The following is an 18,915-nucleotide window of genomic DNA, read 5'->3' on the forward strand; positions in this document are numbered from 1 at the left end:
TATATATATATATATATATATTTGTATTTTTTGTAAAAAAAATCCCAGAACCAATGACAAGGTAACACGTGTTAACTCTGGGACACGTGTCACATTGGCTTTGGGATTATTTTTTAAAAAAGATATTTTTTTTTTTGGAAAAAAAAACTGAGAGCCAATGACAAGGTGACACGTGTTCAGAAGTTAACTTTTTTTTAAAACCCTAACGGAAACCTAACAGAAAGGACCAAAACGAGATTAAAAAAAACTTAAAGTACTCAAACAATCTTTTTTTTAGTTAAAGGACTAAAATGATATCAATTAAATACTTAAAGGACCAAAAGAGCATTTAAGCCTAAAGAAAATAGAGAAAGTATAAGTAATTTAAAAAGTCAAATGTATATAGCTCAAATTTAGATCAAATACAATTGATTTTTTTTTTATTTTTTTACTTAGATTTGATTGGTGTAATTACAATTTTAGCTCCATACTTTAGATGTTGTTTTGATATGTTAAAATAAACTTAAAACAAAAACGTAAAGGAAATAGAGAAAGTATAAGTAATTTAAAAAGTCAAATGTATATAGATCAAATACAATTGATATTTTGGATCTTTTTGCTTAGATTTGATTGGTTTAGTTACAATCTTAGCCCCTATACTTTAGATGTTGTTTTGATATGTTAAAATAAAGGCAAAATTACACTTTTAGTCCCTTAACTTAATTTCATGTAAACAGTTTGGTTCTTTATCTTTTTTTCATTTCAATTTGATCCTTTAACTTAATTTTGTCCTTAAACGAAAACGTAAAGGAATTAGAGAAAGTATAAGTAATTTAAAAAGTCAAATGTATATAGCTTAAATCTGAGATCAAATATAATTGATTTTTTGGATTTTTTTTCTTATATTTGATTGGTTTAATTTTAGTCTATATATTTCTATCCTCTCACAAAATTAGCTCCATTATTTTAAAATTCATTAGTTTTGGTCCCACGTCCAAATTTCTAGACTAATAAAATGGTAATTTACATATTTTAAATGACGTAACATATGATTTGATGATGTAAAACTATTTAGATGGATTAATTATTCATACGTCATTAATTAAATTAAAAAATAAAAAATTTATATGTTCAATTTGAAGTTTTTAGGGAGTTTCCTTACAAATGCATAGGTGTTAAACCATTCCACAACATCATATCATATGTCACAACATTTAAAATATGCCAAATCAACATTTTTTTTTAGTTCAGAAACATGTGAGAAAGACAAACATTGATGAATTTTAAAATAGAGAAGTCAATTCCATTAGCGTGTGAAAAAATAGGGACCTAAACTGTAATTATAGCTATTTCATTTTAAAGTAGGAAATTTCATTAAATAAATCCATGACATCTTGATAGTTTAGACCAAATTAACAAATTTTATAAACCGTTGAGACTGCCCATTTATTTATTTATTGGAAGATAGGGGCTACTTATTATATTTATATAATTTAGAGAGTGGATTAGAGAGAAGATAATAATTAGTGACTAAATTGATGATTTATTCAATATTTAAATTATGGTGCTTTTAATAATTAGTGATTAACCTAGTTTTGTGCATTCAAAGAGTACGTTTAATTTTATCTTGGTATATTTTGTTTTTCCCTAAACTGCAAAAGCATCTAATTTCATACCATAAACACAATTATAGCAAATCCCTCTATTTATTTGCTTAACATAGGTGCAGTTAAAAATTTGATCACACAAATTCACAGTCACAATAAACATTCCTATGTTTAAAAATATTCGTTTTCACTATTTTTATACATTACAACTACTTTCTATCTTGATTTGGATTTCTGTTACCTTAAATATCTCTCTCAATGTATTAACCATAAGAGTTTATCATTCTTCACCAAGAGGAGTGCCCCTTTGGTCTCAACCCTTTCAAAGGTCATTGTGGTCCCTCCAGTTTCCCAAGCTTTCATGTTTTCCTTGCTCCTTTCTTCAAGTTTCATCACCCCATTAAAAAAATGAAAAGCATAAAAACAAGATAATAGGTATTAAAGTTAAGATAATAGATATTAGAAATGGAGAACAAAGGAACAATTCTAATGCAAAAGTATGAGGTAGGACGCATGCTTGGCCAAGGAAGTTTTGCCAAAGTTTACCATGCAAGGAACTTAAAGACAGGACAAAATGTTGCTATCAAGGTGTTCGACAAAGCGATGATCATGAAAGTCGGTTTGAAGGAGCAAATCAAGCGTGAAATCTCGGTTATGCGTCTTGTTCGACACCCTAACATTGTCGAATTCTACGAGGTCATGGCAAGCAAAACAAAGATATATTTTGCAATGGAACAAGTGAAAGGTGGCGAGCTTTTCCATAAAGTGTCTCGAGGGAAGCTGAGGGAAGATATGGCTAGGAAATATTTCCAGCAACTTATTGCAGCTGTTGATCATTGTCATAGAAGAGGGATTTATCATCGCGACCTTAAACCAGAAAATCTTCTCCTCGACGAAAATGGTAACCTTAAAGTTGCTGATTTTGGTCTTAGTGCATTGTTGGAATCAAAAAAAAAAGACGATCTTCTTCATACAACATGCGGTACTCCAGCTTATGTAGCACCTGAGATTATCAGGAAGAAAGGTTATGATGGAGCCAAGGCAGATATTTGGTCTTGTGGTGTTATTCTCTTTGTTCTATTGGCAGGTTTTCTTCCTTTCAATGATAGAAATTTAATGGAGATGTATAAGAAGATTGCAACTGCTGATTTCAAGTTTCCACAATGGTTTCATTCTGATGTGAAAAGGCTTCTTTATAGAATCCTTGATCCTGATCCAAAAACAAGAATTACTATTAACAAGATTATGCAAAATAGTTGGTTTAGAAAAGGGTATAAACAGATTGAAGGACCACATTTATCGCCTACACACGGCGATATCTCAGATGTTCATAATGCATTTGATGATTTGTCAACACTATCAAGTCCAATGTCTGTTAAAGATGAACAATGTCCTATGAAACTATATTGTTTCAATGCATTTGATATCATATCACTCTCTTCGGGACTTGATCTTTCGGGTTTGTTTGAAAAAGATACGAGTGAAGGACAACATGCAAGATTTGCTACAAATAGACCACCTTCAACAATTGTGTCAAAACTTGAAGAGACAGCACAATTAGTTGGTAGATTTAAGGTGATGAAGCAAAATGGGATTGTTAGAGTGGAGGGATTTGAGACAGGAGTAAGTGAACAACTCACCATTGATACAGAAATTTTTGAAGTTGCATCTTCATTTTATATTGTTGAGGTGAACAAAATTTCCGGAGATACAGTGGAATATACGAAATTCTGGAACCAGTACTTAAAGCCTTCTCTTAGTGAAATTGTTTGGGATTCTCAAGGATATGAACAATACATATAAAAATGACAGTTCAGTGCACTAAAGCTCCCGTATACGAAGGGTCGAGCAGCAGGATATGAACAATACATATAGTAGCTTCAAAAAAGTATTTATAGGATTTTTTTTTCTTGGAAAGAAGAAAGTGCTCTATTTGGGCGCTTACGTTCTTGGCAATATCCGAAGGAAAATGTTTCCTACGAAATTGTCACTGAAATCCTCAGGAAAATTGATAGGCAATTAGGGAAGTTCTAATAGTGTTAACATACTAATTAGTGAAACACTATGAACCTACTTGTATTACGTAATTGTTAAAGAGTCAAATACAATGTTCAATGAATCTAATAGTTCCCTTTCACTTGGCAATCCAAACGTTTCCAATTTATTATCTGATTCTAGTTGGTGCATTATAATTTATGTCCTTCTAGTTGGTGATAGACATATTTAAGAAATTTCATCAAAGAAAAGTTAACAAGGAAATTAGATGAATGGAAATTGACAGGAAGGTATATGGTAGAAGAAAAAAAAGGAGGTGTTAACAGAAACCCCCTAACAATTCTAGAACTAAGCAAACAAATGACCAATACTATATCATGAATATTTTGCTTTAAATGGTTCCAATAGTTCCGAGAAACACATGTAAATGACTTAAAAATTCAGCGGTAGTTAACTACCGTCGATTTTCTAGTTATAAGTTAGCGGTAGTTAACTATCGTTTGAGGCATTTTAGTATTTTACTTGAATTTTTAGGAAATTTTTGATGTTAAAAAAGTAATTGTCTTTGCTTTATGGTCAATGACCTAAGATATTTTGGGATAATCATTTTTCATACTCCTTAAAACAAACACAAATAACCGAAGATAAAAGAAATTTTGGGGATATACATTTTTCATACTCCTTAAAACAAAACTAAAAAACCGAAGATAAAAAAATAAAAAAAAAACAAACAAAAAACCGAAGATAAAAGAAATTTTGGGATACTCATTTTTCATACTCTTTGAAGACTTAAGAAATTTTATTAACGTGTCTCTTATAAATAAGACTAAATTGAGTAGTTTTTATCGCCAAATCAACTGAAAATCCTTCGGCTTATATTGATGTATGATGGCCAAGTAGGGTCCCATTATTCGAAAATGGATAATTCAGACATACACTCATGTTGATCTGATATGAATTAATTAAACATTTAATTAATTGTCCAATTAAAAAAAATATTTTTATTACTTAATTTAATCGTTAATCAATTAAGGTTCATAATTAATAAATAGTTATAATATAAATAAAATAAAGGGATTGGGGTGAGACGTGATGATTATGCGCGTCGTCAGATTTTAGCATTTTGCTGTTAGATATTATGTACTATGTACTTTGTTACAATCTTATTTCGTGTACTCGCTATTAATGTATATGATTGTATCAAACGGTGTCGTGTGCCTTGTATGATTCAGCTAGTACTCATCAGATGTATCAGATGGTTTTTTTATTTTTTGGTTACAGATGTATCAGATGGTTTAACAAATGTATTTTACTTAAGTAAGCAATTTTATTGTAATTTTAATGTATCTAGTATTTTATGTTTAACACTGGTCTAAATATTATAATCAATTTAGTATGGGTGTTACATTTGGCATTGAAAAGATTTACAAATTGAAAATATGTGTATATTTTTTATATTTTGAGATGATCTATGTGTATAATAAACACAATTATAGCCAATCCATCCTTTTATTTGCTTAACTTAGGCGCAGTTAAACATAACAACTATAATATCTGATCTCATAAATCCACACATCAATGCATTCCCCATATTCATATCTTTATTTTCACTATTTTTATACATTACATCTATTTTGGGTCTTGTTTTAGTTATCAGTTACCTTAAATATATCTCTCTCAACAGATTAACGAATTAACCATATTTACCATAGGGCTTTATTCTTGACCTAGAGGAATACCTAAGTGGCCAAGTCCAATGTCTGTTAAAGATGAAGAATGCTCTACGAAGCTATATCGTTCCATTAATGCATTTGAATTCATATCACTCTCTCCAGGAATTGATCTTTCTCGTTTGTTTGAGAAAGGTATGAGTAAAAGACATCATGCAAGATTTTCTACAAAAAGACCACCTTCAAATGTTGTGTCAAAACTTGAAGAAATAGCACAAATAGATGGTAGATTTAAGGTTATGAAGCAAAATGGGATTGTTAGATTGGAGGGAATTGAGACAAGGATAGTTGAACAACTCAGTATAGATATAGAAATTTTTGAAGTTACATCTTCATTTTATATTGTTGAGGTGAGAAAAATTGCTGGAGACATATTAGAATATGGGAAATTCTTGAACCAATACTTAAAGCCTTCTCTAAATTAAATTGTTTGGGTTTGGCAAGGATATGAGCGGTATCAATAGTCATTGTTTTAAATTTCAGTCCGCAACCGCGATCGTTGCTACAATATATATAATAGATTTTTGAAGTCATTACAACCGTAAATTTGACCGTGTTTATTACCTTATCTTGTAATACATCGTTTGCAACGACATAACTTCAACTGCAATTTAAAACTATGTCAATGGTAGCTTTGAAAATATTTGTATGTTTCTTCTTTCTTTATTTCATGGATAGAAGATGTTTTTTCAAGTGTTCTTCCATATAATTGTCTTACACATGTTGCAACCTTGTTCTCAGTGCTCCATCTTTCATAAAGTTTTTCTTCATATTTTTTTTGATAGAAAAAAATATTATGTATATAAATGTAGTTTCTGTTTCTCTCATATTCATTAAAGTGTCTCTTGATGGTAAGAAATTATATTAAACTGAGACAAGTGGCAACCTTTATTGCTAGAAAAAACGTATCTAAACACATTTATTAATCTCGGCTATTGATGTGAGATTCGACGACTAGATTGCATTTTAATGAAGGGAAATGAAAGATAAAGCGAGAAAAAGAATCCCGACAATTTCCCGATAGTAGAATTGTTCAACACCTTTCCTAAATTACACCCCATTGACCCCATGTTTTTTGGACAGTAATAAATTTAACTGGCTTAAACTTTTTCTTAATCAATTCTTAATAAAATAAAATAAAAAAAAAAACTCTCTAAATGAATAGCAACACTCTTTGACGAAATCATCTAGAAATAATCTCGGCCATTGTATTCGGTGTATTTTCTGCTTTTTGTTGGTTCTAGACATGTTTAAGAAACTACATGAAAGGAAAAGGAAAATTGGATGAATGGAAATTGACTTGGAGGTATTTGATATGATTCACGCATTCATACATTTTCCCCACTTCACCCTTCGTTGGATGTTTGAACAAATTAAAGCGTATGAAGTAATATATTTCCATGACAAGTGCTTGTGAAATTTCAAACAATATTGGTATGAAAGTGGATTGATCCACCAATCTATTTGACTTAATTTTATTTCTACTTGTAATCTCAATTTTATGTTAATCCTTCTACTACTTTTCAACCTTCCGTCACTTGTAAGTGGAAACTTTTTTGAAAGTTCAAACTACATTAAAGTTACGAAAAATTACACCTCCAAAAGTTAATCGTATAGAGGAATCAGATGTAGTGAAAGAAAAAACGTGTGCGGAAAGTAATAACCAGTCCTTTCTTCTTTTAAAGTTAAATTAGATCATCTAAATTGACACGGAAGTCAATTAAACTCATAATCTACAAGGTATAACTAAAGTTCAACAAACTATATGCGATCAATATCATGATTGTAACATCAAGATTTATGATGTCTCTTGTGATGATATCACAATGCAAGTATAATCCTGGTCAACCAAATTTAACCCCAATTTTTCACAATATTAAAGATCATGATGCAACCGCCCTTTTAAATCTTTTAACTTGGACAATAGCCAGATTACGAATAGAAGACATGTATATGTGTGATTCTTTGCTACATTTATCTTGAAAATATGGCTCTAATTTCATCATGGTCCAAGGAAGAAGCATCTCAAATTTTCTAGAGGATACATTATTTTGCATATGTTTCGATTCAATTATATTTTCATTTGAAAATTATTGTTCCCTAATTAACAAGGAATTCATTCAAAAGTCCATATCTTTGGATTGAATTCATTTTTATACTCCAAAATTTAAATCTCTGCCGGTGAACACACGCAAAATCATAGTCCTTATCAAGGTACCTACTCGTATTATCCAATTTTTAAAAAAATTCTGCTATCGACATTAGTGGCCAAACAGTCACCAAGTAGTGTAGTATTTTCTGGTATAAAGGAGGATGGCGTTACATGGCCACGTGTTTTATAATTTAATCTAATTAATAGTGGCCAAACATATGATTCTTGCGGTGCAGGTTCTCGAAACCACCATTTCTCACTTCTCCACATTTTATGTATGTGATTCTCGCAATTAAGATATTTGACCAAAACAACTATTTTTAAGGCTATTTTGATAATCAATAGAAAGACATGGCAACAAAATTCGCCCCTATCTAGATCTGGATGTTCCTGTCCCAAATTTAACGGGGAAAAACCAATTTAACTAGGTGCAGGTGTGGAGGAAATTTCGGTTTTGAGTACAGGACCGAGGGATGCTTATACCCGTCTCACACCCGCATTTTGAAATTTACTTTATTAAATTTTATAATTTTATTTCCATAAGCAGTAACCTATTTTAATTATAATTACTCTTTAGAAACATGCTTATTTTCTTAAAAAAAAAAAAAAAAAACATGTTTATTATAATTATTTTACTCTTTAAAAAAAATTATCAGATCTTTAATTATTAATATAATTATTGCTTTTTGTTACTATGAAAAAATATGTATTTTTTAAATATTTTATAAAAAATAGTTTTCGCGGGTGGGACGGGGCCAGGGACTACGGGCTTCGGTGTTCAATTTTTATCCTCAATATAGTTTGGGTACGGGGATGCTTAAACCCGTTCTCGACTCGCCCCGTTGTCATGCCTAAGAAACATGTTACAGCCTAGAGTTGAATGAAGATAACATTTTATATTAATGTTATAAATTTATTATTCTTAAAGTGATAGTGGTGTGTGACATCGTCAATCAAAATCGTTGGTTCCTACATGAGGAGTTCAATGTATTATTGTCGGAAAACATTATTTGTAATAATACAATTATAAAGTCTATTAATACGGTACTCCATAAATCATGGAGAGGGATATAGTGACCTAGATGAAGTTTGTCACTCCTACAATGCATGAGTAATATATATGTGGGGTTTCTTGATAGAGTATCACTCTAAGATGCATGGTTGTACTGAAATAAGTCAATATGAGATATTACACTTATTTGTTACTATACAAGGGTTGGCACATACTATATTTTGTGTTCAATATCGGTATAAGAACAAAATTGTAATTATACACGTAATCATTATCGCATAAAGGTTAGACCAAATCACCGACATTCTTGATAGTAGTGTTGTGTGACCAATGAGAAACCGTTCTTAGCTTTTTGTTTGCATGTTACCACATTGATTTTGTGGTGGTTTGTAATTTTATTATGTTTCTCTAATATAATTATTTTCAAATTGTGATTGAACAATGTGTTTATTTATTTAAACTTCTTCAAAAAAAAAAAATCTACAATTATTTTAATATTCGTTAATGTTGTGAACGCGTCTTCCTTCAAAAAAAAAATGTTGTAAACGAGTTTTGTCATGAGAGACAAAAATACTTCTCTTTAGATTTTAAATTCAAATTTATCAGGTGTCAATCCGTATAAAGTTGAATTCCACTATCATTGACCTCTTAAATTAATTGATCCTTAAATTAAATATCGAGCTTAACAAAAAGAGAAACAAATTGAGTATTTTTCTCAATATGTGCACTTAGGGGAGGAATTTGTTCACGCAATAAGTAGATAATGTGGTTTTCTTGATGGTGATGGAGCTTCCTCGATTGATAATGTATTTATGGTCAATAACTAATAAACTTTTACCTCTCAAAGAAAACAAAACTAATAAACTTTTAAATCAGTGCAGTTCTCTCCAACAAAAAAAAACTTTTAAATCAGTACAGTTCTATTAAAAGGAGATTATTGTAACAAAAAAATAACTAAAAGATCATTATAGATTAATAACTAAAGTGATGTAGATTTGTTGTTAATGTTATCTAGAAATATTAATTTATTATCCATATCTTTAGATACTATATTTATATAAGAATGTTCGTTAGCGTCAAAATCAGCCTATGTTCTCTATGCTGAGGCAGATTAATCAAGTCAAATTATGAAAACTAAAGTATAATTAGAAACTCAATTAGTCCAAGAGTGCAAGATTAGTTAACCGAGATGTGCTTTTATGACTTTGAAGGAACATCCAGAACAGAAAATATATCTTTAAAAATAATTGTGCAGCAAATCCTGGAAGGACAAGATTGATATCAAGATTAGCTTATCTTCTTATAAAGTTGTATTTTGATTTGTCTTTTTTATCAATAATAACCACTTATCATCCATAATTCAAGCTTGCTTACCTAATATTACTTTGTTTTGCTTTTAATATTCCAATGATACCTCATATATATACGGCCTTGAATGAATGATGTGACCTAGTTAACAATCTTACGATAAATATACATCTTGCCAAAGCTTGTACCTAATTAACAATTTATAACGTACGTAATATCACTTTCATTTCTTATCTCTTTTACTAAACTCACCTAATGTCACATCAATTATGTTTTATGTTGCCAAAACTATAGTAAATGGAGAAAGTGACAAATTCCTATAGAGAAAAAAGAGGTAATGAGAAGAGAAATAATTTTTGTATTATAAAAATGGAGGTGTTTGATAAGTCTTAAATTGATGGGTAAGTGTCTTAGCACGTGGTTCGTCCAATTATGTTTGTTTTAGATGTGGAAGCTTATGAGGGACATATGGAACAGGAGTGTTATTTAAACAATCAATTTGATGATAATTTATTTGATAAATATATTTTACAAAGAAAAAAATTGTATTGGCACGAAAACCATAGCAATAGAGAGATAAAGTAAAAAATAATGTGAATATGAAATAGAAAGTTGTTGCAAAAATTATCACTAAATAAATGTTCAAATATCATTTCTCGATATGGAATAAGATAATCATTTCTTCCTAGTTTGCTTTTCGGATCAGTCTGATGTGCATATAAGGACTAAGGTTTGAGATTTTCTTTTTCCACACTTTTGGTTTTTTTTCATCTTACAACATTTTGGATTATACTACCCGTTCCTTTTTAATTGTCACTTTTTGACATTTTACATAAACCAAAATGATCAATAAATGTTACTACTTTTAATACTATTGTTTTTACTTTTACTATAACGGCCTTATTAATTTAATATTTCATTTCATATGTTTCTCTCTCCACAATAAAATATTTAAGGGTAATATTTCATTTAATGTTGCATTGAACTTTGAAAATGACAGTTAAATAAGAACAAAAAATTTCTCTAAAAATGACAATTAAAAAGAAAGGAGGGAGTATAATTTAACGGTGTAAAAACACCATTCAATATTCCTAAAACATTTTGGATTTCATAATCTAAATTAGGTGAGAAGGATGAAAAAAGAAACTCTCATAAGATTTTCAACATCTAATTCCTTCAACAATGAAAAAATGTTTGAACATTTTTTTTGGTTACATGATAGAGGAAAAAAAGAACAAAAACTAAGTCCTAATAAAGGACACTCCTTCGACGTCCGCTAGAAGCATCGAAGACAGATTAGGAAAAGATTCATTAATCATATTTAAAGTGTCTACACAATTAACTCTCATCTTTGTCAAGATATCGGCACAAGCATTTCCTTTATAAAGAGTATGTTTCAAAACAAAATTTCAATCCTTCTTCGTGAAATCTAAATAAGATGTTAAATATGATTTTTATATATGTTTGTTGATTAATTTTGAAATCGATGTTCAGAGTTTAAAATAGAAATAGCAAATCATTCAAAAAAAATATAGAAATAGAAATATATACTATCACATTTTTTTTTTAGGAAATATATATTGTCTGTTTAAATAACAACTACTATTAGTTGAATAAGCAACATTGAGTTTGTAGAGAGAATTAAGATTCGATCCCTGCTGCTGAGCACATATCTAAGGAGATATAAAAAAACTTTAAATTGTGACATAAGTACTCCAACTTAGATTATACCATTATGGGGTCCAAAGTTTGTGGGGATGCTTTGTGGGGCCACTAGGTATCAAACACCTAATAGGTCTGGTTAGAGATTTATAATATTTTTCTAGTGTAGAACATAAACTTAAGAGATTATTCATTAGAGATTTTTAAGCAAAAACATAAACTACTAAAAACACTAATTTTAAACAATATACATGTCAAAATAGAATGATATTCATTCTATCTCTACTATCAAATATGATTTTCTTCAAAACTTATCAAAATAGCTTTTCACTTTTAGCATATAAATCATTTTTAACAGAATAATATTTTCTAAAAGTTCACATACTAACATAACTAAAACTATTTGAAAGAAGAAAAAAAAACACGTAAGTCACACATTGAATAAAGATAAAGGTTTTGTTAGAAGAAATAATTGATAAGTTTTATGCATAAAAGGTTAATTTTTAAAACATCAATGTCTTGAACGCACTTGTTAGCATTTTCCATTTTTTTCCTATAGCTTTTGGAGTTGCAAATTAGAGGCATTCATGGAAGAAGCAACAGTTTTGGCCTTTATTCACATGAAAGAATGAATGGAAAGCATTTCAAGGTAAGAGACCACTTTCATTTACATTCACTTCACGTGGTGTTACGTTGCTTCAATAGTTATAAACTTTATATTTGATTGTTCTTATGCTTAGAAGTTAGAGCATCACCATTACTTAACTTCTTGTATAGTAAACTATACAAATTAGAATTATGGATCAAAAATTGGATAGCAAAGTGTGAACTATAGCATGATGTACATTACAACAATCAAATCAAACTGTAATAAAATTCAATCAAAGCTCAGTTATGGAACTAATGATGATAAACAAAACTATGCAACGTTCCATATATTTTTCGATACGACTAAGCTAAGAGCGATGCGCTAGCAAGATCAAACTATGTATAATATACTTCTAATTCAATGAATTCAAACCTTGATTAACCTACAAAGATTTCCCAAAGCAAAATTCAAATCACAATGAAAGTGTTGACAACTTGAGATGCATAACCATTAATTTGACAGCCTTGAAACTCGACTCGATTCTAAAAAATAGTTACTTCGTAAGAATTAAACTATACAATCCACAAACATAACCAACTAACTTGTTATATAACCAAACCAGGTTCTGATCTATTTTCTACGACAGGTTACACACACAAACCAGGTTCTGATCTATTTTCAAGCAGACGCAAAAGAAAGTAAGAAAACTAGTGAGATGGGGTATATGATTAGATGTTGGGAATCTTATACTACATCGTGAACTAATACTTGAAAATCATACAAAACTCCAACAATGATTGACGCTGGAACTAAAAGTAGAAGTTCAAGGTCCTCCTTATTGTAAGGTTTGAGATAGTGACCAAATCGGTGTTAGTTTGACAAAAATAAGAGAAAATATATATGTGTGCCTCAAAATTCAGCTCATATTTGTTTCCCTTTGTTTTTATTAAAACAACACCGATTAGGCCACCATCAGTCATGATGACAAAAAAAAAAAAAAAAAACTGTAAACTTACACTACTAGAAAGGCGTCAGTCGTCATCGTTCATATTTTAGGTAATTTTCAGGTACTGGTCCACGGTGGACCACAAAACTTGCCTAGATATTCATGTCTATTAGAACGGTTTCCTCCCCCAAGATATATACTCTGGGGGTACTCTTGAATCATAATGAATGTATTTACCTACCATCAGCTAGAAATTTGAAGTGGGGATACATGAATCACCTACTAAACTGATCATACACAAAAACAGACCTTTGTGGTTTCTATAGCCTTTAAAAGAAAATCATCCATCAATCTCAAATTTCTCAAATTAACATATAGTACCAAAACCAAAGACATTTGTAGTACTTCATGAATTAGCACTAAATTTTTTTGGTATTTTCTCCCTACTTCCTGTAAGAAGCAAAAGTAATGTACAGGTACGGAATAATGCACCAAAATAAAAAACATAGAAAAATATCCACCATTAGCTAAAATTCAATTAGCCTTCTTTGTATAGCAATTGGACATAGAAAATACTGTAAAATCTAATGCTCGATTCAGGGAGCAAATCTAAAAGGGGGACCATCCGGGGGAAAAATGATCAATCATCAATTTTATCATACACAATCTATTAAGGAACAAACAAACAGAAAGAACCTCTTTCTCTTCTCTATCTTACTCTTCAGGTGTATAGATCGGCGATTCAACATCTGAAGTAAAGTTGTGAACTGGTTCAGAAAGCACGCGGAGTAAGGAAGGCCCTTCAGGCAGTGACAAGGCTGAAGAAGTTGCTGATTCCAGTGACAAATCTGAAGCTGGTGCCGATTCCTCCATCGTCAAATTCTGCAATCCAGGTTTCAATTCTTCATTACAAAATCTCTCATATTCAGCTCTGTCCCCACCTTTTTTCTTCACCTCAACAACAACCAAAGAAGGTGTTAGCTCAAATATCTCAGCAGCAATAGTCAGTGGTCCCTTCACACCTTCCCTTGTACCTTCCAAGCTAACCCTGCAATCCTTCTTCCTCACAGTAAAACTAACCAATTGAGCAATCTCCTCCAATTTTGATATGATCTTTGAAACCGGTGCAGCAGTCACGATCCTATTTTCATCTCCTTTTTCCTCAAACAAACCAGAAAGATCAAAACCAGGTGAGAATGAAATAATGTCAAAAGCATTCAAACTAGCAGGTCTAGGCAAAGGAGCATTTTTCCTTCTAGTCTCAATCTCAGAATCAGATTCTGAAACTGCGTAATCAGAAAACGATGCTACAGATGTTATTGAAGCTGTATCATCATCATTGTCACCAAAACCATCATCGACATTACAAAGCCTGTCGTCCTCAACATAAAACTTAATCTGTTTGAACCCTTTTTTAAACCACCTATTCTCCATAATATCAGGTATCGCAATCCTAGTTTCAGGCTTAGTATCAAGAAGACGAACAAGCAGTTTTGATAAGTCCGGTGAAAACCACCTGGGACACCGAAACTCACCCTTGTAAATCTTCTTATACATTGCCATAACATTTTGATCATGAAAAGGTAAATAACCAGCCATCAAAACAAACAAAACAACACCACAAGACCAAAGATCAACCTTTGCACCATCATAACCTTTCCTAGCCAAAACCTCAGGTGCAACATAAGCAGGAGTACCACAAAAAGTATGAAACAAACCATCTTGTCTAATTTGATCAGAAACAGCACTCAAACCAAAATCAGACACTTTCAAATTACCATTCTCATCAAGCAACAAATTTTCAGGCTTAAGATCCCTATGATAAACACCTCTAGCATGACAAAATCCAACAGCAGAAATCAATTGTTGAAAATACTTTCTAGCAACCTCTTCTTTCAACCTACCCTTAGCAACCTTGTTAAAAAGCTCACCCCCACGAACATATTCCATAACAAAATAGATCTTTGTTTTTGTAGCCATTACCTCAAACAATTGAACAATATTCGGGTGTCGAACACGGCGAAGAATTGAGATCTCACGTTTGATATGAGCAACCAAACCACCCTTAAGAATCTTCTCTTTGTCTATCACTTTGATTGCAACACCTTCATCGGTTTTGATGTTTTTTGCATAGTAAACCTTTGCAAATGTTCCATGGCCAAGAAGTTTTCCAACTTCGAAACGACCCAATAAGAGAGTCGATGTTTCCTTCTTGTCTTTGTCTTTGCTGTTTGATGATGTTTTCACCTTCTGTAAAAACACGTCAGCCATTGATGATGGCTATCAAATGGAGCGTTAAAAATAGGTTCTTTGTGAAAAGATGATGAAGAAACGATAATGGGGTTGTTCTGTTTGAAGTGTGTTTTTGATTTAGGTCTAAGGTTACGGTACGATGATGTTTTGGATGGAGGATGAATGAACGAGGATGTGGTTTTAATTTGTTTGATGTTTTCTATGTGAGAGAAAAGAGTGTTTGTGTGTTTTGGCCCAAATTAAGAGAGAGAAAGAGAATGAGAGAGATGCTTATATAAGGGAGAGTATATACCACCATTAACCTTTTTTTTTATTGAATAAACTTTGGTTAATTTAAATGTGTTTTTTTTTTAACCGTAATTTTCTCAAGATTGTTATATCTAAAAAGATTTATAAAATCTATAATCTTATTTTATTATTTTTTTGTGAAAATAAAAATTCGCACAAATTAAGTTAAGATCTCACTAAGGTCAGAACAGATCTCAAAACTCAACGAACACAAAGATATACACAGATTATTAATGATAGAGGTTATTCTGATGACAACTAAAAGTAAATTTACAATTTTGTTGAATTCGATTCGGAGCTCACTAAGATCAAAGTAAAAGTTGACCTCAATATTACATTTGTCATTAAAAAATAAAAAGTAAATCAATCTTTAGTTTTATTTTATTCCAAAAAGAAAAAAAAACTAATTTTTAGAATTGATTATTTCAGATTCTTAGTCGTTTTTAATATGATTTTATTAGTTGAGATTTGATTAATCACTGAGTCGATGCCACGTAAGTATTGATCACATTCCTTTTTCATTTTTTTAATTTTGATCTATTTTTTCTCTTCTTTCCTTTTCTTACTCAAAGTTTGTTGCAACTAAGAGTTGCAACGTTTGTTTCGTTTTCACATAAAGGAAGGAAATCATATAAAAGCTGGCATATAGCTATAGCTAGCGTGGAGGAGAAAAAAGTAATTGTTTGTTTAAATGGAATTGAATTTGCCTCAATTATAAGATTCTCCAATCATATGTTACGCATACAGTTGTCTCTACTCAATTGTTTGTATTTATTTCCCTTTTCACTTTCTTTTCAAAAAAGATTCGTAAAATATCTCACATACAGCTCTTTGGTCTTTGCTAATTGTGAGCCACCACCAAGAAATGGAAACAAAATAGTTTCACTTTTTTTTGTTGGAAAAAGCTAAGCAAAGTTTCATTCAAAATCTTATTAAAACAAAAAGAACAAGGTGGGTTGATTACGTGTTGTACAAGAGCAGCCAAAAGTTTCACCAGTTTGGTTAATTACGTGTTTATTTATGCTCGTAAGTTTAGCTCAGTTGATATGGACAATGTATAATGTATGCAATGTATCAAACCTCAGCCACCATCAAAAAATTACGTGTTTATTTTTCTTTTCGTAGGAATTTATCATAAAGTTTACATCTTAGATATTGTGGTTAAGTCTTACTCAGCTTCACAAAATCGGTTTGTGAAAGTGAGAATTGTTACCAGTTATAAACATATCTTCAAGTTATCTTTTATTCAATGAAACACTCTTTTAAAGAATAAATCACCAACCATTAAAATTGTTCCTCTGTTAACGTTTCTATTAGAGAGTATAATGTGAGTGTATATTCCCTCCGTTCCTTTTTAAGTGTTGTTTTAGAGTTTTAACACTAAAATAGCAAAGTGTATCTTTGCACACTTTTTTCCTATTATACCCTCATTTTAATCCACTAATAATTTCCTTTTTTTTTGCACACACTTTATCTTTCCATTAAATTTAATATGTAACAAATAATTATTAGTTACTACTCTCTTTCTCCAACAAATTCCTATTTTTTTGCGCGTTTTATCTTTCTCTCATAACAAACAATTTTCAATTTTCTAAATATTGTGCATATCTCTTGAAATTTATAACAAGTACTACTCATGTTATTTATAGAATTTTAACTCTTTATGAAACTATTATCATAGGTAACAAAATTTTATTTAAATTTGAAGATAACAAGAAACAAAAATTGTTTTAAAACAAAACAAACAAACTTTGTTTAAAAAAACAACTTTAGTTATCCAAATATATAGCATTAATTAATTTTATTAAAAACTATAAGAATGATTGACAAACGGTATAATTGACAAATCATACCCTTAAAATACCAAAACGATAGTTAAATAGGAACGAAAAATTTACCCTAAAAAGACACTTAAAAAGAAACGGAGGGAGTCTAAGAGTATTCGTATTTAAGACCGAAAATCAATTTTTAGACTATAATCAATTGGTTTTGTTATGATGTCTTCTCCACGGATCGTGGGTCGATTGATGGTGGAATTCAAATGAGTGTTGGAATAAGTGGTTTTAGGTGTTTATTTGGGTTTAGTTGTGGGAAGAGAAGGTGGGTTGTTGTTATAAGGGATTTTGGTTGGTTTTGACGGTTTTTTGGAGGGCTTTTGGTGCAAGTTGTGGACAATGGGTGTTTAGAACTTATTTTTTCGAACATTCGCGATAGAGTTTGAGGATTTGGCTTAACTTTGGTTTCTTTAGTTGTTTGGGGATTTGGTGTTGATTTTTGGCGATGGATTTGGTTTTGGTGGTTAGTTTATATTGGTTTTAGTGGTACTCGTCGGTAGGACGGTGATCGTACCTGATCAGAAGGTGATTGTCGATGCTCTTTAATGTGGTGGTTGTTGGTGGTGGAAACGCGTCAGTTTGAGTGCTGGAACAGGGGGGGGTGTACCTACAGACACTCTGACGCTCAAGTCAGTAGAGGTAAGAAATGGGGGATTTGTTATTGGGCCTAAGCAATTGGGCATGAGGTCTTTGACCGGTTCAGAACAGACAGTGTCTTTATTGGTGTTTTGATGTACGAGGTGTAACAATTTTCTTTTAGGTGTTCCACCTATATATGATGGTCTTTGCTATGTTGTTTCTGTCTTACCAGTCTTTTTAAATTGATCCAAAAAACTGGAGAGAAAAAATCACACAAAATTGAATATTATTGGATTCCCTTTTATAAAGAATATTCGAACCAGATCAAATTTTATATTCATTTTTTAAAATTGAACCAAATTGCATACGTAAACTATAATACTTATTTTGTTCATTATGAAATATTTAATTAATCTATTATTTGTCCACTTCTTCTTGTCCTTGCCATCATTCTTGGTAACTTGGGGGGCATGAAATGCTTGTTAAACTAGCATTCTTGCACCTCTTTCAATTACAAGAAGTCCATGAGCCTCTAATGAACTCTATCGTTCTTCGGTCATTATGGCATTAATGTGTTCTGGTTCCTCAATAGCCACTACTATGAAATCAAATTAAGGTGTCCGAGTTCTCATTACCTTTTCCACCACTTGTTGATGAGTGATTTCTTCTTCCCATATTTTCATTTGATTGACCAATGCGATAAATTTTGGAAAGTGGTCTGCAATCTTTTTATCTTCTTTCATGTGCAACACTCCCATAGTTTTTTTTCTTAAAAACTAAAGTTTTACCTTCTTAACTTTGTCTTCATCATCATGATACTTCACTAGTATATCTCATGCCTCTTTTCATCCTGTCACCTTAGAGATTTTCTCAAAATGATATAAATCCATATTTTGTTAAATGTAGAACAAACATTTGCAATTTTTTTTATTTCACTCTTTGAATGTTGCTCTTTGTGCATCAATTGGATTCACACCCAA

At 31.1% G+C, this 18,915-nt stretch overlaps 2 protein-coding genes across 3 annotated transcripts; one reads left to right on the plus strand and one right to left on the minus strand.

Moving 5' to 3' along the window:
- The first annotated feature begins 1,932 nt into the window (after positions 1-1,932).
- LOC25485979 (CBL-interacting protein kinase 5) lies at positions 1,933-5,736 on the plus strand. 2 transcript variants are annotated; one of them, XM_024776377.2, is made up of 2 exons: positions 1,933-3,213; positions 5,600-5,736. In XM_024776377.2, exons 1-2 carry the CDS (start codon positions 2,052-2,054, stop codon positions 5,734-5,736), a joined length of 1,299 nt encoding a protein of 432 aa, XP_024632145.1. In that variant the 5' UTR covers positions 1,933-2,051. The 2 variants fall into 2 exon arrangements, with proteins under 2 accessions (XP_024632145.1, XP_013462577.2); XM_013607123.3 differs by having other exon boundaries at positions 1,933-3,066; positions 5,447-5,736.
- Positions 5,737-13,323: 7,587 nt separating this feature from the next.
- LOC25485975 (CBL-interacting serine/threonine-protein kinase 12) lies at positions 13,324-15,492 on the minus strand. The gene has a single exon (XM_024776808.2). The coding sequence runs from the start codon at positions 15,249-15,251 to the stop codon at positions 13,695-13,697; it is 1,557 nt and encodes a 518-aa protein (XP_024632576.1). The 5' UTR covers positions 15,252-15,492; the 3' UTR covers positions 13,324-13,694.
- Positions 15,493-18,915: the final 3,423 nt, after the last annotated feature.

Source organism: Medicago truncatula, chromosome 2, assembly GCF_003473485.1.
Source record: "Medicago truncatula cultivar Jemalong A17 chromosome 2, MtrunA17r5.0-ANR, whole genome shotgun sequence".
Taxonomy (NCBI): Eukaryota; Viridiplantae; Streptophyta; class Magnoliopsida; order Fabales; family Fabaceae; genus Medicago; species Medicago truncatula.